The sequence below is a fragment of the Salmo salar genome, chromosome 16 (assembly GCF_965601325.2).
Source record: "Salmo salar chromosome 16, fSalSal1, whole genome shotgun sequence".
Classification (NCBI taxonomy): Eukaryota; Metazoa; Chordata; class Actinopteri; order Salmoniformes; family Salmonidae; genus Salmo; species Salmo salar.
Window position 1 is genome coordinate 4774353 of NC_138306.1, and position 19795 is coordinate 4794147.

General features: G+C 42.7%; 1 protein-coding gene across 7 annotated transcripts in view; it reads right to left on the bottom strand.

The window, feature by feature from the left end:
- The window catches only part of LOC106573053 (nuclear receptor subfamily 2 group C member 1), a 31412-nt gene extending 17895 nt beyond the window's left edge, over positions 1-13517 (bottom strand). For 2 of the 7 annotated variants that reach the window (XM_014147697.3, XM_014147696.3), the window contains exons 1-6: positions 13233-13517; positions 3899-4027; positions 3309-3545; positions 2880-2958; positions 2593-2772; positions 879-1026 (exon numbers count right to left, since the gene is read on the bottom strand). In XM_014147697.3, coding sequence (XP_014003172.1) covers positions 879-1026; positions 2593-2772; positions 2880-2958; positions 3309-3545; positions 3899-3967 — 713 coding nt within the window. In that variant the 5' untranslated portion in view covers positions 3968-4027; positions 13233-13517. Of the gene's footprint in view, positions 1-857; positions 1027-2592; positions 2773-2879; positions 2959-3308; positions 3546-3898; positions 4028-13063; positions 13164-13232 lie in introns of those variants that run through there. The other 5 variants (XM_045696854.2, XM_014147693.3, XM_014147699.3 and 2 more) reach the window with 4 other exon arrangements.
- Positions 13518-19795: the final 6278 nt, after the last annotated feature.

Below are 19795 nucleotides of genomic sequence, written 5' to 3' on the forward strand. Positions count from 1 at the left end.
TCAGAGCTGATCTGATTAGTCAAAAGACCAATTAATGAAAAAAAATATCAGAACTGGGCTGCCTGTAAACTCAGCCAATGTTGAGCTTCCACCATATTGTTTTCACCTGTGAAGTATTTTCCAATCAGTGCAGATGAATTGGCGGTCCAATTATAAACGATTGAGACTGCTGAAACAGTGGTTAGTCTTCTCAGATACTCAAGTGGCCACTCTAACAACAAAAATAAATGTCTTTAAAAAAAATGGAGGGTAGTCGGGAGGGCAGATACGCGTGAACAGGAACAACTCCGATATAAAGTGGCTTTTTCCCCCGAAGTTGCCAGGTTGTCACGTGTCCTACTTATATCAGTGCAACCTAAGCATTACAGAACTTCTATTTGATCAAATAAGCCACACGTAGCAAATAAGTAATTATATTTTTTGTTAACCAAATTCAATCCTCTTACTAACCTTCATACAAAACTCCCTGCTCGGTGAGTGGGAAAAAATTTAAAAGCCATCTGCTGGCGAAGACAGATTTTGGGACCAGTTATCCCTCTCGCTTCGCCTCTTTCTCTCTGAGTGGACTCTATGGACTGATTTCTACATGGGAACACAGGTGTGTCCACTCCAGCCAATCAGTAACATCAATTAATGAATTAGGGCTCACACACACTGGTAACGCATCCTACACAGAGCTTACGGTGGAGTATGTACCCTGTGCCTTTTGAGGCTGTGTTTGCAGGCGTTTGGTGTGACCTCATGCGCCTATATTCCACCACTCCAAACCAACTTCCCCAATGAAATACATAGAGTTGGTTTTATAATTTTATGTTGCGTTGCTCAATGTGATGGGGCCCTTAAGCCAGCTGCAGTACCTGGCTGTCTCCTTGTAGTACCTGGCGGTTTCCTTGTCGGTGACGAAGGTGGGCGTGGCAGCCAGAGGACTACACAGGTTCTTCCTGATGTAGATCTTCTCCGTAGACGCAGCACAATTGATAGACTTCTCTCTGGATACCTCCACCGGCTTCCTCTCACACTGAACGGCTGAGAGAGAAGAAGAGAACAGTTAACTTTAATCCGCCATGCTTATGTGCATTTTGTGATCGACTACATTGCAGTCGGACTACACAGAACCAGTGATTTACAAATCACCTTCCATCCCAAATAACTACTCATTATGGCTGTGTTTACACAGGCAGCTAAATTCAGATCTTTCGTCAATTCATTTGCATATTTGATATTTTCCTAATGTGTAAACAGCAAAAAACACATGGAATCTGATCTTTTGATTTACAATTCATACCACCTCCATATGGCTGCGTTTACACAGGCAGCTCAATTCTGATCTTTTGCCCAATTATTGGCAAAACATCTGATTGGTCAAAATTGGGCTGCCTGTGTAAAAATAGTCTAAAGCTTTGTTCACACTGCAGGCCATAATGCTCAAATAAGTTTTGTTTTTCAAATCAATTTTGGAATACTGACTGTCCAAACAGCAAGTTACAAGTGACCAAATAGGATGTGGGTGTGTTCAGACAGCAGTCATTTGCTGACATGTCTACGCTGGTTGTCATAGCAACAACGGATGTGTGCGCAGTGGTGTAGGCTGATTGGTGGTGGTGCTCGTGCTTCCTATCACTCAGAAGTTATGGATCAAGCTAAGGTGACAACAATGCCAGTCATGGACATTTCCCAGTTGCTTTGAATGTTAAAAATCATAGTGTAAGAACGCTTTTAAAGTTTCAAAGGATAAGATGATCCAACTTTCAAAACAAGTCCTTTTTGGCTAGCCACAGCAGTCAACTAGCTAGCTAGGTAGGCCCAGCTGTTTAGCTTTCTAGCACATTCACTAATTTGTTTGTAAACAATTAACACCCTAGTTAACTACCACATGTTTTTGTCAAAACTGTCAACAGCGTAGCTAGGAAGCAATGAGATATGCCAAATAAATCAGATTTCACTGTTCAGACAAGTTGCGTGGCCAGGAATCTGATTTGTATCCGATTTCAAACCACCTACAAATGTGGTTTGAAATGTGGCTTGAAATATCTAATTCTATGTGCTTTTTGGCTGTTCAGACCGCAGGAAAAATAACAGATTTTAATCAGATATAGAAAATAAATGTTTTGAGTCACTTCAAACTGCCAATGTGAACAAGGCTTTAGTAGATCTGAATCCTGATACAAAAGCGTTCCTCCATATGCGACCTCTGCCTGAACGCTCAGATCGAAATATAATTGCTCGGAAGTGTCTTTTTTGCACGACATGCCTTTATCATGACAACCATCCCAAAATCTAAAAGTGACAGGAATTTATCATTGCATCTGTGTGCTACTATGTTGACAGTCAAAAAGAAATATTGGAATATATAAATTAAATGATTCGGGTACTTAGAGTGGCTGTGTAAACAGCCTTTATGTGATCAATACCTCCACTTTGCTCAAACGGATCCCCTCAAACATACTGACTAGTAAGCAACACAGGGCATTGTGGAACATTGCAGATGCTGACAAACTGACACCATTTCTTAAATGACATGTTAGAGAAGCATGTTTGTTTAACATTATATACCTATGTGAACGTCAGTAAGTGATTGGGGCAGATACTCACAGTCCTGTTTCATTCCCAGGATCATGCAGCGCTGAAGTCTGCAGTACTGGCAGCGGTTCCTGTGGTGCTTGTTGATGACACACTCTCCGGACCCCCTGCATGTATAAACCAGGTTCTTCCTGATGCTGCGCTTGAAGAAACCCTTACAGCCCTCACAGCTCACTGCCCCATAGTGACGACCTGGGCAAGGAGAGGGGGGGGGGGGATGACGACGACGGGGTCAGTCACACAATGAGAAGAGAGGGTTCAAGAAGGGTCAGACCAGTTCAAGTGCATTTCATTCCTACCTGAGGCCTTGTCTCCACACACCACACAGTACTCCACCACGGGCTTGGAAAGGGCCTGGTCTGACCCTTCCGTCACAAACTGGAAATACAACGCACACAAAAAGCAAAAGAGGCATTCATAACAGATGTCAAAGATACAAAGATCTAGGGGCCTGTTTCCCTCACAGATTAAGCATAGTACTGGACTAAATGGACTGTCAATGCTTGCATATAGAGCGCTGTCTAATATGAATTTGAGAGGGGTTACATTTCCCTAACCCCATCCCTCAGCTGTATACCAAAACAAATGGCCGGCGGCTGTTTTGCTGAAAAACTCAGAGATCGTAGCTTTAATCTGTGCTAGGGGAACCAGAATTTTGTGGATAGCAATATTCTGAATAGAAGGTAGTAAGAGACTAGAATATTGGTGGTGCAGGCCGAGGCCTCTACCTGGATCTGCTGGCCAGCCAGGTCAGGGGAGGCAAACAGCAGCTGGTTGACCCCTGAACCGTCAGGGGCCGCCAGGATCACCTTGCCAGGGGACGAGGCCTCTTGTTTGGCTAGGATTACCTTGCCTGCCGTGGAGTAGTCTGCGTTAGCCAGGATAAACTGCTGCTTCCCACCAGAACCCTGCTCCAATGCAGTGACGATCTGGATCTTCTGGCCCGTGGACTGGTCTGTCACAATCTGGAAGGAAAGGAGAATAATCAAGTCAACTTAAATGAGAATAACAGAAATACTTCAGCCAAATTATGTTGGGTTAGTATACTGTCTGAAGCCAATATGCTCCATTTGGTGTAATCAAATGCTGACGAACAGTATTCTGTTAATAGTGTCCTGTCCCATACCTTTCCACTGGAATCTAACCCTGATGCTGTACGTTCTGCTATTGTCTAACCTTGAAGTCATATGAAGGTACTAGGTCATGCGGATGTTGACTAATAATAGCCTTGACCAATAGTTTAGGGGTAAGGGATAACCTGAGACGTGGAGGTCACAGCCATGTCTCAGGGCAGGAAATGGCCTGTCCGTTACATTACCTGGATACGGTGTCCCATCATGCCACCATCAGCTGACACCAGCTGAATCCTCTGAGTCTGTCCGTCCATGACGCTGATTCTGCTTCCTTCTGCTGCTGCTCACATCAAAGCCCCAGGAGGCACATCAAACTGTGTAGGAAGGAAGGAATGTTTCACAGTTACTGGGTATGCATTGAAAATCGATGATAAACATATTTGCAGCTGAACAAGTTCTCAGAGATGTGTAGCAAATGGGCTTATTAATATCATAGCAAAACATGAAAGAAAAACTTTTTTTCTCTGAAATAGACACAATATATTTAGTACTAGGCCATGAGGATTGGCCAGTAACAGGTCTATACAATGAGAGGACAAACATAGGCCTACATTCTTACATACCATAATTATGGACGTCAAATGTTCAGGCTGCTGCACAGACACTATGGAGGCTCTAGTTTAGAGCGCCCGGTAAAATATTGTTTGAGAGCATTTTTAAACTATCGAAATGGTTAAATTAGTGAGAAAAACATGTCATTGTTGCAATGGTTTGTGATTGGGCAACATATACTTTCATCTTAATTGACATGTTGAATTATTTTGCCCAAAAACGTATTTTAGATTGCGCTAATTTCCCTAATGTGGACAGTTTGTGTTACTACCTTACACAAACTTGCATTTTCACTCAATAAAATTTTGTGGAATGACATCCTATTTTACTTCAGATTGGTTAGAATAAAAGTTTAGTCATCAAGATAACGTAAGATCGATACTTAAAAAAATATCAATATCTTTGGTGTTGTACCGTTGATTTTGTCACACGCTGGGGTGCACAGGACTTACATGCTGACCAAACCGGCCACGTAGCGTACACGAATGTTGCAAAATAAATGTTATTCAATCATTTCATCCAAACTGCTCACGCGCGTAGGACTGTGACGGTCATGAAATTGTCAGCCTGTAATTGTCAAGCTAATAATAACTGCTGGTCTCACGGTGACTTACCTTTAATTAACAAACATGTTAAGCAGCTCTTGGCTTCCACACAAAAGCTACAAGCCACTGATGCGGACCTTTTGAACATCTACATTTTAAAAAGTCTAATAAATCCATGTAATATAGCCTATACCATCACAATAAATCCATTATTTATTTTAGACAGGTCTAAAGAAACATGATATGAAGAAAATGTAGTCCATTTCAGAAGAACAGAATAGCATACTGTGAGTTGCGCTTATGTTAGGCCCTGACCTGGCTATGCCATATGGCTGTGGGCTACAGTAGATACAAATCCCCTTTGTGTGGCCGTAATGCCCCCTAAAAAAAATCCATGCCTTTTGCAGTGAAAGTGGCCGTTGTGCCCTTGGGCTGAATATAATAATTATAATTCCCTTAGCCCGGCTGCCAATCACCGTGCTCCCAAGCACCTCTTAGATATCTCAATTTTGATTAGCCAATGCCCGTCACGTGATCGGGTCCTTCTCACAGGCATCTCAGTTCCAAAGTAGGCTACAAGTGAAGACAGACACATCAGGGACGCAACTGCGTGCGTCCTTCTTATCGAATTCCGAGGTGCATATTGAAGATGTTAGAACTGTCCACATTTACTTTGTCAGCCAACAAGACGAGTAGGCCTAACGAACAGCAAAAGCAGTAGCCTAGTGGTTAGAGCGTTGGACTTGTAACCGAAAGGTTGCAAGATTGAATCCCCGAAATCTGTTCTTCTGCCCCTGAACAAGGCAGTTAACCCACTGTTCCTAGGCCGTCATTGAAAATAAGAATTTGTTCTAAACTGACTTGCCACGGTTAAATAAAGGTACATTTAAAAAAAAAATCTACTGTCCCCCATAGTACAAAAGTTGACCTACTCTATTGGTCAACTTGTCTTTCTATGCAAGAAATAAATACTCCAAACATACTCTGGGACAGTTGTGGGATGCGATCGATCCCAAAATACAACCACTCGCATCAAAACAACTTTAAAAGCAATGAGGCTAACAAACAGATCAGAACGTTTAGCTTAATGTTGATAAACTATTAGGCCATTTCTTCACATTATAAGAGCAGCAATGCGCACACGGCAGTACACACTTTTCTTAAAAGTGACCGCAAATGCGATTATGCATGGAATGCTTTATTATAAAGGTGAATTTGCGGTAAAAATGATCTTCCCCAAATTGCATGCCAGTTAGGCTCTACACCAGTTGTAAAGCAAATAAAATGTGCTTAATTTTAAAGAAGTTATTTGGCCACTTTAGTTGTGACACAAACCTTATTAGCATATAGGTCTATGGGCTAGGCTACATGAGGTGTGCGACTATGATTGGGAAAAGTTGTAAAAAAAAAGGCATGCGCTGTTTCTTGCCTTTCTGCACACACTGGGCATCATTCACAACTGATAGGCTAATATTGTCACCCATCAGACTATTCTTAACTTCAAATCAAACTTTATTTGTCACATGCGCCGAATACAACAACTGTAGACTTTACCGTGAAAAATGCTTACTTACAAGCCCTTAAGCCCTTAACCAACAGTGCAGTTCAAGAAGAGTATTTATTTAATATTCAAGAAAAATACTTTCCAAGCAGACTAAAATAAAAAGTAATAACAATAACGAGGCTATATACCAGTATACCAGGGGCACCAGTACCGAGTCAATGTGCAGGGGTATTCAATGTAAATTGTCCGGTGGTGATTTCATTTATTGTTCAGCAGTCTTGTGGCTTGGGGGGTAGAAGCTGTTGAGGAGCCTTTTGGTCATAGACTTGGAGCTCCGGTACCGCTTGCTGTGCGGTAGCAGAGAAAACAGTCTATAACGTCGGTGACTGGAATCTCTGACAATTTTATGGGCCCCAGTGATGTGCTGGGCCGTTCGCACTACTCACTGTAGCGCCTTATGGGCAGATGCCGAGCAGTTGCCATACTAGGCGATGATGCAACCGGTCAGGATGCTCTCGATGGTGCAGCTGTAGAAACTTTTGAAGATCTGGGGACCCATGCCAAATCTTTTCAGTCTCTTGAGGGGGAAAAGTTTTTGTCATGCCCTCTTCATGACTGTTTTGTGATGTTTGGACCACGATAGTTCGTTGGTGGACACCAAGGAACTTTAAACTCTCGACCCGCTGCACTACAGTCCCGTCCTTATAAGTGGATTTTTGGGGGCCTGTTCGGCCCGCCTTTTCCTGTAGTCTACGATCAGCTCCTTTGTCTTGATCACACTGAGGAAGAGGTTGTTGTCCTGGTACCACACTGCCAGTTCTCTGACCTCCTCCCTACAGGCCATCTCATCGTTGTCGGTGATCATTGACACTGTTGTGTCATTAGCAAACTTAATGATGGTGTTGGAGTCGAGTTTGGCCACACAGTCGTGGGTGAACAGGGAATACAGGAGGGGACTAAGTACACACCCCTGAGGGGCCCCTGTGTTAACCTGTTAGGGCTAGGGGGCAGTATTGACACGGCCGGATAAAAAAACGTACCCGATTTAATCTGGTTACTACTCCTGCCCAGTAACTAGAATATGCATATAATTATTGGCTTTGGATAGAAAACACCCTAAAGTTTCTAAAACTGTTTGAATGGTGTCTGTGAGTATAACAGAACTCAAATGGCAGGCCAAAACCTGAGAAGATTCCATGCAGGAAGTGGCCTGTCTGACAAGTTGTGTTTCATCTTGGTTCTTTTTATTGAAGACTGAGGATCTTTGCTCTAACGTGACACTTCCTACGGCTCCCATAGGCTCTCAGAGCCCGGGAAAAAGCTGAACGATATCGAGGCAGCCTCTGGCTGAAACACATTATCGCTTTTGGCAAGTGGACGATCAGAGTACTATGGGCTTAGGCGCGTGCCCGAGGCGACCCCATGCTTTATTTTCTTTCGTCTGTTTACCTAAACGCAGATTCCCGGTCGGAATATTATCGCTTTTTTGAGAAAAAATGGCATAAAAATGTATTTTAAACAGCGGTTGACATGCTTCGAAGTACGGTAATGGAATATTTAGATTTTTTTTGTCACGAATTGCGCCATGCTCGTCACCCTTATGTACCCTTTCGGATAGTGTCTTGAACGCACGAACAAAATGCCGCTGTTTGGATATAACTATGGATTATTTTGAACCAAACCAACATTTGTTATTGAAGTAGAAGTCCTGGGAGTGCATTCTGATGAAGACAGCAAAGGTAATAACATTTTTCTTATAGTAAATCTGACTTTGGTGAGTGCTAAACTTGCTGGGTGTCTAAATAGCTAGCCCTGTGATGCCGGGCTATCTACTGAGAATATTGCAAAATGTGCTTTCACCGAAAAGCTATTTTAAAATCGGACATATCGAGTGCATAGAGGAGTTCTGTATCTATAATTCTTTAAATAATTGTTATGCTTTTTGTGAACGTTTATCGTGAGTAATTTAGTAAATTCACCGGCAGTGTTCGGTAGGAATGCTAGTCACATGCTAATGTAAAAAGCTGGTTTTTGATATAAATATGAACTTGATTGAACAAAACATGCATGTATTGTATAACATAATGTCCTAGGGTTGTCATCTGATGAAGATCATCAAAGGTTAGTGCTGCATTTAGCTGTGGTTTGGGTTTATGTGACATTATATGCTAGCTTGAAAAATGGGTGTCTGATTATTTCTGGCTGGGTACTCTGCAGACATAATCTAATGTTTTGTTTTCGTTGTAAAGCCTTTTTGAAATCGGACAGTGTGGTTAGATTAACGAGAGTCTTGTCTTTAAAATGGTGTAAAATAGTCATATGTTTGAAAAATTGAAGTTTTTGCATTTGAGGTTTTTGAATAACGCGCCACGGGATTACACTGGCTGTTACGTAGGTGGGACGATTTGGTGCCACCTACCCTTGAGAGGTTAAGGATCAGCGTGGCAGACGTGTTGTTGCCTACTCTTACCACCTGGGGCAGCCCGTCAGGAAGTCCAGGATCCAGTTGCAGAGGGAGGTGTTTAGTCCCAGAGTTCTTAGCTTAGTGATGAGCTTCATGGGCACTATGGTGTTGAACGCTGAGCTGTAATCAATGAACAGCATTCTCACATAGGTGTTCCTTTTGTCCAGGTGAGAAAGGGCAGTGTGGAGTGCGATTGAGATTGAGTCATCTGTGGATCTGTTGGGGCGGTATGCGAATTGGAGTGGGTCTAGGGTGTCCAGGAGAATGGTGTTGATCTGAGCCATGACCAGCCTTTCAAAGCACTTCATGGCTACCAACGTGAGTGCCACGGGGCTAGTAATCATTTAGACAGGTTACCTTCGCTTCCTTGGGCACAGGGACTATGGTGGTCTGCATGAAACATGTAGGTATTACAGACTCGGTCAGGGAGAGGTTGAAAATGTCAGTGAAGACACTTGCCAGTTGGTCCGCGCATGCTTTGAGTACACGTCCTGGTAATCCGTCTGGCCCAGCGGCTTTGTGAATGTTGACCTGTTTAAAGGTTTCGTTCACATCGTCTACCGAGAGCGTTATCACACAGTCATCCAGAACAGCTGGTGCTCTCGTTCATGCTTCAGTGTTGCTTGCCTCGAAGCGAGCATAAAAGGCATTTAGCTCGTCTGGTAGGCTCGCGTCACTGGGCAGCTTGCGTCTGGGCTTCCCTTTGTAGTCCGTAATAGTTTTCAAGCCCTGCCAGATGCAACAAGCATCAGAGCTTGTCTTTACATATACTAAATAATATATGTGTGAAATTAGTTAACATTTGCATTGCTTTCAGAGTGATTAGCGGGACAATAGAGTGCTGAGGACCAGGCAGTTAGCAAGTTTTGTAGGCTGCTAATGAGCATCAAAGCTTGAGCATGTGGAATTCGACTGCAGTCATGACTCTTGACCGCTAGTGTGGCGGTAATAGGGTCACTGTAACAGCCCTATACACGTGTGAACAGTCGCCTGAGTAGCCAGTCTCTATAGCCAGGTTCTATTTTAGACGCTTGATGTGCTGCAAGTCCTGCCTCTCCCATCGACTCATTGGTTTTTACAAGCATCCTAATGTCAAATTGAAAGATGGTGATTGAAAGATGAACAAGATCCACACACTACAGTTGGTGGCAGTAATGCACCTTAAAGTTGGTTGCCAACTTTGGTGCAGTGGGATAATGCCCAGTGAACTAGTGCGAAAGATGCTATTGGAGTGCGTACCAAGAGAGACCTGAAGGTTTTCCACCGTGACGGGAGTAAAACAGAGTTGAGTTTGGGGTTATTTTTCTGTATGGATATGTTCCATATGCACAAAAAGCTTATTTCTCTCAAATGTTGTGCACAAATTTGTTTCCGTCACGTTTAGTGAGCATTTCTCATTTGCCAAGATAATCAATCCACCTGAGAGGTGTAGCATTTTGAGAAGCTGATTAAACAGCATTATCATTACACAGGTGCACCTTGTGCTGGGGAAAATAAAGCCACTCTAAAATGTGTAGTTTTGTCACAACACAATGCCACAGATGTCTCAAGTTTTGAGGGACTGTGCAAGTGGCATGCTGACTGCAGGAATGTCCACCAAGAGCTGTTGCCAGAGAATTTAATATTCATTCCTTTACCATAAGCTGCCTCCAACATCGTTTTAGAGAATTTGGCAGTATGTCCAACCGGCCTCACAACCGCAGACCATGTGTATGGCATTGTGTGGGAGAGCAGTTTACTGATGCCAACATTTTGAACAGAGTGCCCCATGGTGGGGTTATGGAATGGGCAGGCATAAGCTACGGACAACAAACACAATTGCATTTTATCAATGACAATTGATATGAACAGAGATACTGTGACGAGATCCTGAGGCCTATTTTTGTGCAATTCATCCGCCTCCATCACCTCATGTTTCAGTATGATAATGTCGCAAGGATCTGTACACAATTCCTGGAAGCTGAAAATGTCCCAGTTCTTCCATGGCCTGCATACCATTGAGCCAGTTTGGTGCTCTGGATCGACGTGTACACCAGTGTGTTCCAGTTCTCGCCAATATCCAGCAACTTCGCACAGCCATTGAAGAGGAGTGGGACAACATTCTACAGGCCACAATCAACAGTCTGATGAACTCTAAGGGAAGAAAATGGGTCGCGCTGCATGAGGAAAATGGTGGTCAGATAGATACTGAGTGGTTTTCTGATCCACACCCCTACCTATTTTTTAAAGGTATCTCTGACCAACAGATGCATATCAGTCATGTGAAATCCATAGATGAGGGCCTAATGAATTTATTTCAATTGACTGATTTCCTTATATGAACTGTAACTCAGTAAAATCTTAATTGTTGCAGTAAAAATTTTGTTCAGTATAGATAAGCCTCCTAAAGGTCTCCTCTAAACAACCATGTAGATGTTATTCCAAGTTTCCGTGTGGCCTTTGAATAGTGTTAGTTTAAACTGTGCTACACCCCAAACATTTGCCCCCTGTCCTATTGATTTCAACCTCATATCAATGGATTAATATCGATGAATTAACAAAAGAAGTGTTGCGTTACACTTAGCCTACCGCGTTGGCGACCCACTTTAATAAAAAAAGCGAAATTACAAAATGTAGATGACTGTGTTCTGAAGGTTGTCCTCTAACCAGTTGATGTAAAAAAAAAAATCTCCAGTTTCCGTATGTTTTTTTAAAAGTTGTGGTAGTTTCAACAGCACATATCTGAGTGATTTATTGCCACTTGTCAAAACTGGGTTTTTGGTGTATGTGCAGTTAATAAGGTGCTCGTTTTAAATAAAACAAATACAAGTAATATTGTTACTATTGTGTCACATGTGTAGATTGATATTCTGAAAACTAATCATGAAATCTGTTTCTGTATATTGGTCATAGATTTGGACACAAACTGCGTTTTGACATTAGGATATTTATCAAAATGTCTTGTCAACTTAAATTTTAGATCTATACATTGAACTTTCAACATTCATTTCCAATGGCATTCTACTTAATCCGGTAAAACGAGTCCAAAAACCTGCTGCGATTTATTTTGATCATAACATAAATCACCAAATCGGGTTTGCCCTGCCAACAACAATAACGAACGTTACATTTGTTAGTGAATATGGGTCAGTTTTACCAGCTAGCAAGCAATATGTTTTTGAAATGCCTGCCCAGGTCCCACTGGCGGTTCTAGACCATTTCAACTGGGGGGGCCAAGCTGGGGCCAGTTGTACTATTAGAGGGGCCAGTTACATTAGACGTTATTGTTGTCATCGTTTTCTTCACTGCATTGCAGGTATTAGCAGGCAAAAGACCATGTTCATAATCATTAGTGTTCCGCGTTGCCACTCTCTAATAACGGATGAAAAAAAGAACGATAGCAAAAATGTGTTATGTAAAAATTATTTCATACTCCACATTTAGGGGGGCCACAAGGGAGTCCAAAATGTTTGTCACAGGGGAACTGCCCCCCCCCCCCCCCCCCCTGAACCGCCCCTGCCAGGTCGTTAATTGCTACTAACGTGAGAAAACAGGAGGGTTAGTCAATGTAGTACAGACTCATTTTGTTTTGACTTAACTTCGTGAGAGTAACGACGTTAGGGGTTGATCAACTCGGAATGTGCATGCTAGCTGACTAGCTAACTATGGGGCACACCGTGGTAGAATTGCACGGCCTAGCATGCTTGTTATCTGCAATTGTGGCCGTCTTCACCAAGCTGAGAAATATCACACAAAATGTAGTTAGTTAACTAGCCTTACATTAATATCGACGGTTGTAAGTACAACATAAACACGCACTGGTCTAGTAGCTAACTATTTCAAATCGATACGGAAGATAAAGGTATTTCTTTTCCTGTAGGTGAAAGGTCAACATTGAAGGGTTAAAGCACGCTAGGGTTCAAGGCCCATACAAAAACGCAGCCAGCGAGTGGCGGGACTTCGCGGTTGACAACAAGGAATAAGAACACACAAATGTAACGTTAGCTAGCAATTGAAAATCAATTTAGAACCGTTTCAAATTGTTGTTGGTCCAATACAAACGAACATTTAGCTAGGTGTTCATATTTAAACATCAGCTCCGGAAATCGAACCAATTTTCTTCGCGCTAGGTAATTTTAGTTAGCATTCTCGTACAGGATTCACATCTAGCCCGCTTGCTAGCATACACGTTTCATCTAATAACTGGCACACGAATATCGATTTGTTTGAGTTAGCTAACTACACTCTGTCGTTTAGTGCCAAATAACACCGAGTATCCGTATGGTTTTGATATCTCATTACTTGCCGGTTTTGGTGCACTCTTGGTCCGGAATCATTAGCAAAGTCTACGAACTAGCAACGTTAGCTAACGGCAGCTTCCCCTCGGGCTGCTGGCTTGGCAAATGTATTCTTCATTATGTGATGCATGACGTGTTTTTTCATGGCAGCTTTCGCGCACAATCCAGTTGTCTTACCTGCTCTGCTTGTTGTACGCTGTTGTATAGGTAATAATTTAATGTTATTTTTCTGTCTTTTGCTCCTGCTCCAGGCAGGGTCAGAGTTCGTGACCTTTTTCCTGAAAACACGTTGTGGTGCTTCTGCGCATTAGCTCAAACACCCGGGCATCGCGAGTCGGAAGGCGTGCAAAATGTAGCCTGTTCTCTTGAATATCACAACTGAAGGCTTTTAAAACAAAGTTGTGGCTTTTCCGTGATCCTCATGACTTTCTGTTTTGAGTCCTGGTGTATCCTCGGTTCAACCCTGTCATTCGAGTTTTGCAATTAATGACAATGTAGCTAATGCCGTAGTGTGTCCGCTGTTACACAATTACTTGTGATATTACTTCATCCCCTGCTGTTGGTCAACTGTGTTTAAAGTAACTGTCAAGTGTTTCCAGGTTTATGGCCAATAATTAACTACAATATGATTGATTTAGTTTTCCTGGAATTAAGTATATTTTAAAAAAACAAACAGCTTTTCTATGTTCGAATGGTGTGGGAGTATACCAGTCTTTAAAACGTTCACGCAAGTAGACCGCTGATTGGCCAGCTCCTCAGGAGGAAATGGCAATCATTTTTGAAACGGTTTGTTTGAGGTGGTTTTGGAGAAGAAAAAAACGTTTCTCAAATGTGTTCTTTGGCCACAAATACGAGTATAGGATGAGACAACATTATTTGGATATGAATATGAACTTTTAAACTTTATTTTATATATTTTATTTAACCTTTAACTAGGCAAGTCCGTTAAGAACAAATTCATATTTACAATGAGGGCCTAACCCGGACAACGCTGGGCCAATTGTGCGCCGTCTTATGGGACCCCCAATCACAGCTGGTTGTGACACAGCCTGGAATCGAACCAGGGTCTGTAGAAATGCAGTGCCTTAGACCGCTGTGCCACGTGGGAGCCCTCATGGTCTGTTTTCAAAATACCACTCTATATACCCCTCAAAAGAGGCAAAGTAAGTAATGTCAAACTGTGTAGAATTGCAGGAAATGAGTTTAAAATGTTAAATTCCAGGAGAGGACCCCCTGCCTACTGTTTTTCCCAGCCAATACCACAATTTTGCCCTTGGCTCAAAGTAATGGGCAATCAATCATAACATACATTATTCAGACCTGCAGACCTACTAATCACTTATTAGGGGTTCACAGAAAAGCTGTGAAAGCTATTTTTATTCTATGAATAATTTTTCCTTGACTTAATAAATAATTCAAGCATGGATTGGCAACTTTTCAGATTTGGCACACAGACTAGAGACCATGAGTAACTTGGTCAAAATAATGGCACAGATTGGCCTATAAGGGGTGCTGTTGTACGCGGTCTCACTTCAATCAAATCAAATTTATTTTTATATAGCCCTTTGTACATCAGCTGATATCTCAAAGTGCTGTACAGAAACCCAGCCTAAAACCCCAAACAGCAAGCAAAGCATGTGAAAGAAGCACGGTGGCTAGGAAAAACTCCCTAGGAAAAACTCCCTAGAAAGGCCAAAAACCTAGGAAGAAACCTAGAGAGGAACCAGGCTATGAGGGGTGGCCAGTCCTCTTCTGGCTGTGCAGGGTGGATATTATAACAGAACATGGTCAAGATGTTAAAATGTTCATAAATGACCAGCATGGTCAAATAATAATAATCATAGTAGTTGTCGAGGGTGCAACAAGCACGTCCGGTGAACAGGTCAGGGTTCCATAGCCGCAGGCAGAACAGTTGAAACTGGAGCAGCAGCACGGCCAGGTGGACTGGGGACAGCAAGGAGTCATCATACCAGGTAGTCCTGAGGCATGGTCCTAGGGCTCAGGTCCTCCGAGAGAAAGACAGAAAGAGAGAATTAGAGAGAGCATATTTAAATTCACACAGGACACCGGATAAGACAAGAGAAATACTCCAGATGTAACAGACTGACCCTAGCCCCCCGACACATAAACTACTGCAGCATAAATACTGGAGGCTGAGACAGGAGGGATCAGAAGACACTGTGGCCCCATCCGATGATACCCCCGGACAGGGCCAAACAGGCAGGATATAACCCCACCCACTTTGCCAAAGCACAGCCCCCACACCACTAGAGGGATGTCTCCAACCACCAACTTACCGTCCTAAGACAAGGCCGAGTATAGCCCACAACGATCTCCGCCATGGCACAACCCAAGGGGGGGCGCCAACCCTTCAATGATCATATCCGTCACCCCGTTTGACTTCGAGACTTAACTTTGTATGTACAGTGCATTCGGAAAGTATTCAGACCCCTTGACTTGTTCCACATTTTGTTACATTACAGCCTTATTCTAAAATGGATTCAATATCCCCCCCCCCAATCTACACACAAAACAATGTAGGTCTACACACAATACAGGTTTAGACATTTTTGCACATTTATTAAAATGGAAAAATCACATTCACACAAAGCAAAAACATGTTTTTAGACATTTTTGAAAATGTATTAAAATAAAAACTGACAAATATAACATTTACATAAGTATTCAGACCCTTAACTCAGTACTTTGTTGAAGCACTTGGCAGCAGTTACAGCCTCAAGTCTTCTTGGGTATGACCTTGTGGCAACACCTGTATTTGGGGAGTGTCTCCCATTCTTCTCTGCTGATCCTCTCAAACTCCATCAGATTGGATGGGGAGTGTCTATGCACAGCTATTTTCAGGTCTCTCCAAAGATGTTCGATCGGGTTCAAGTCCGAGCTCTGGCTGGGCCACCCAAGGACATTCAAAGACTTGTCCTTAGGGTCATTGTCCTGTTGGAAGGTGAACCTTCGCCCCAGTCTAAGGCACCTAGCGCTCTGGAGCAGGTTTTCATCATGGATCTCACTTTGCTCCGTCCATCTTTCCCTCAATCCTGACGAGTCTCGCAGTCCCTGCCGCTCAAAAACATCCCCACAGCATGATGCTGCCGCCACCATGCTTCACCGTAGGGATGGTGCCAGGTTTCCTCCAGACGTGATGCTTGGCATTCAGGCCAGAGAGTTCAATCTTGGTTCCATCACACCAGAGAATCTTGTTTCTCATGGTCTGAGAGACCTTTAAGTGCCTTTTGGCAAACTCCAAGCGGGCTGTCTTGTGCCTTTTACTGAGGTGTGACTTCCGTCTGGCCACTCTACAATAAAGGCCTGATTGCTGGAGTGCTGCAGAGATAGTTGTCCTTTTGGAAGTTTCTCCCATCTCCACAGAGGAACTCTGGAGCTCTGTTAGAGTAACCAGTGGGTTCTTGGTCATCTCCCTGACCAAGGCCCTTCTCCCCTCTTTGCTCAACTCTAGGAAGAGTCTTGGTGGTTACAAACTTCTTCCATTTAAGAATGATGGAGGCCACTGTGTTCTTAGAGACTTTCAATGCTGCAGAAATGTTTTGGTACCCTTCTCCAGATCCGTACCTCGACACAATCCCGTCTCGGAGGTCTTACGGACAATTCCTTTATAGACAGGTGTGTGCCTTTCCAAATCATGTCCAATCAATTGAATTTATCACAGGTGGACTCCAATCAAGTTGTAGAAACGTCTCAAGGATGATCAATGGAAATAGGATGTACCTGAGCTCAATTTCGAGTCTCATAGCTAAAGGTCTGAATACTTACACTACTGTTCAAAAGTTTGGGGTCACTTAGAAATTTCCTTGTTTTTGAAAGAAAAGCACTTTTTTTTTTGTCCATTAAAATAACATCAAATTGATCATAAATGCAGTGTAGACATTGTTAATGTTGTAAATGACTATCGTAGCTGTAAACGGCAGATTTTTAATGGAATATCTACGTAGGCGTACAGAGGCCCATTATCAGCAACCATCACTCCTGTGTTCCAATGGCATGTTGTGTTAGCTAATAGAGTTTATCATTTTAAAAGGCTAATTGATCATTAGAAAACCCTTTTGCAATTATGTTAGCACAGCTAAAAACTGTTGTTCTGATTAAAGAAGCAATAAAACTGGCCTTCTTTAGACTAGTTGAGTATCTGGAGTATCAGCATTTGTGGGTTCAATTACAGGCTCAAAATGGCCAGAAACAAAGACTTTCTTCTGAAACTTGTCAGGCTATTCTTGTTCTGAGAAATGAAGGCTATTCCATGTGAGAAATTGCCAAGAAACTGAAGATCTCGTACAACGCTGTGTACTACTCCCTTCACAGAACAGCACAAACTGGCCCTAACCAGAATAGAAAGAGGAGTGGGAGGCTCCGGTGCACAACTGAGAAATAGGACAAGTACATTACAGTGTCTAGTTTGAGAAACAGATGCCTCACAAGTCCTCAACTGGTAGCTTCATTAAATAGTACCGGCAAAACACCAGTCTCAACGTCAACAGTGAAGAGGCGACTCCGGGATGCTGGCCTTCTGTCTCAGTATGTGTAAACATTGTAATCCTCAGCAATCTACACACAATACCCTATAATGACAAAGTGAAAACAGGTTTTTAGATTTTTTTGCAAATGTATTAAAAATAAAAAACAGATACCTTATTTTCATACAGTACCTGTCAAAAGTTTGGACACACCTAAACATTCAAGGGTTTTTCTGTATTTTTACTATTTTCTACATTGTTGAATAATAGAAAATATATAAACTATGAAATAACACATATGTAAACATGTAGGAACAATTTTTTTTTAAACAAATCAAAATAGATTTTAGATTCTTCAAAGTAGCCACCTTGACGACAGCTTTGCATATTCTTGGCATTCTCTCAACCAGCTTCACCTGGAATGCTTTTCCAACAGTCTTGAAGAAGTTCCCAGATATGCTGAGCACTTGTTGGCTGCTTTCCTTCACTCTGCGGTCCAACTCATCCCAAACCATCTCAATTGGGTTGAGGTCAGGTGATTGTGCAGGCCAGGTTATCTGATGCAGCACTCCATCACTCTCCTTCTTGGTCAAATAGCCCTTACACAGCCTAGAGGTGTGTTGGGTCATTGTCCTGTTAAAAAACAAATGATAGTCCCACTAAGCGCAAACCAGATGGGGTGGTGTATCGCTGCAGAATGCTGTGGTAGCCATGCTGGTTAAGTGTGCCTTGACTTCTAAATAAATCACTGACAGTGTTACCAGCAAAGCACTCCCACACAATTACACCTCCTCCATGCTTCACGGTGGGAACCACATATGCGGAGATCATCCGTTCAACTACTCTGTGTCTCACAAAGACATAGCGGTTGGAACCAAACATCTCAAATCTGGACTCATCAGACCAAAAGGACAGATTTCTACCGGTCTAATGTCCATTGCTCGTGTTTCTTGGCCCAAGCAAGTCTCTTCTTCTTATTGGTGTCCTTTAGTAGTGGTTCATTTGCAGCAATTCGACCATGAAGGCCTGATTCACTAGGTATCCTCTGAACAGTTGATCTTAAGATGTGTCTGTTACTTGAACTCTATGAAGAATTTATTTGGGCTGCAATTTCTGAGGCTGGTAACTCTAATGAACTTATCCTCTGCAGCAGAGGTAACTCTGGGTCTTCCTTTCCTGTGGCGGTCCTCATGAGATCCAGTTTCATTACAGCGCTTGATGGTTTTTGCGACTGCACTTGAAGCAACTTTCAAAGTTCTTGAAATGTTCCGTGTTGACTGACCTTCATGTCTTAAAGTAATGATGGACTGTCATTTCTCTTTGCTTAGTTGAGCTGTTCTTGCCATAATAGGGACTTGGTATTTTACCAAATAGGGCTATCTTCTGTATCAAATTGTATTCGTCACATGCACCGAATACAACAGGTCTAGGTAGACCTTACAGTGAAATGCTTCCTTACAAGGCCCTAACCAACAATGCAGTTTAAAAAATATGAATAAGAAATCAAATTAACAAGTAATTAAAGAGCAGCAGTAAAATAACAATAGCGAGACTATATACAGGGGGTACTGGTACAGAGTCAATGTGTTTGGGCACTGGTTAGTCAAAGTAATTAAGGTAATATGTACATGTAGGTAGAGTTATTATTAAAGTGACTATGCATAGATATTAACAGAGAGTAGCAGCGCCGTAAATGAGGGTTTGGGGGGGCGGGGGCAATGAAAATAGTCTGGGTCTACATTTGATTAGAGGTTCAGGAGTCTTATGGCTTGGTTTAGAAGCCCCTTGGACCTAGACTCCGGTACCGCTTGCTGTGCGGTAGCAGAGAGAACAGTCTATGACTAGTGTGGCTGGAGTCTTTGACAATTTTTAGGGCCTTCCTCTTACACCGCCTGGTATAGAGGTCCTGGATGGCAGGAAGCTTGTCCCCAGTGATTTACTGGGCTGTACGCACTACCCTCTGTAGTGCCTTGCGGTCGGAGGCCAAGCAGTTGCATCCAGTCAGGATGCTCTCGACAGTGCATCTGTAGAACGTTTTGAGGATCTGAGGACCCATGCCAAATCTTTTCAGTCTCCTGAGGGGGAATAGGTTTTGTCGTGCCCTCTTCACGACTGTCTTGGTGTGCTTGGACCATGTTAGTTTGTTGGTGATGTGGACACCAAGGAACTTGAAGCTCTCAACCTGCTCCACTACTGCCCCATCGATGAGAATGGGGGTGTGCTCAGTCCTCCTTTTCCTGTAGTTAATAATCATCT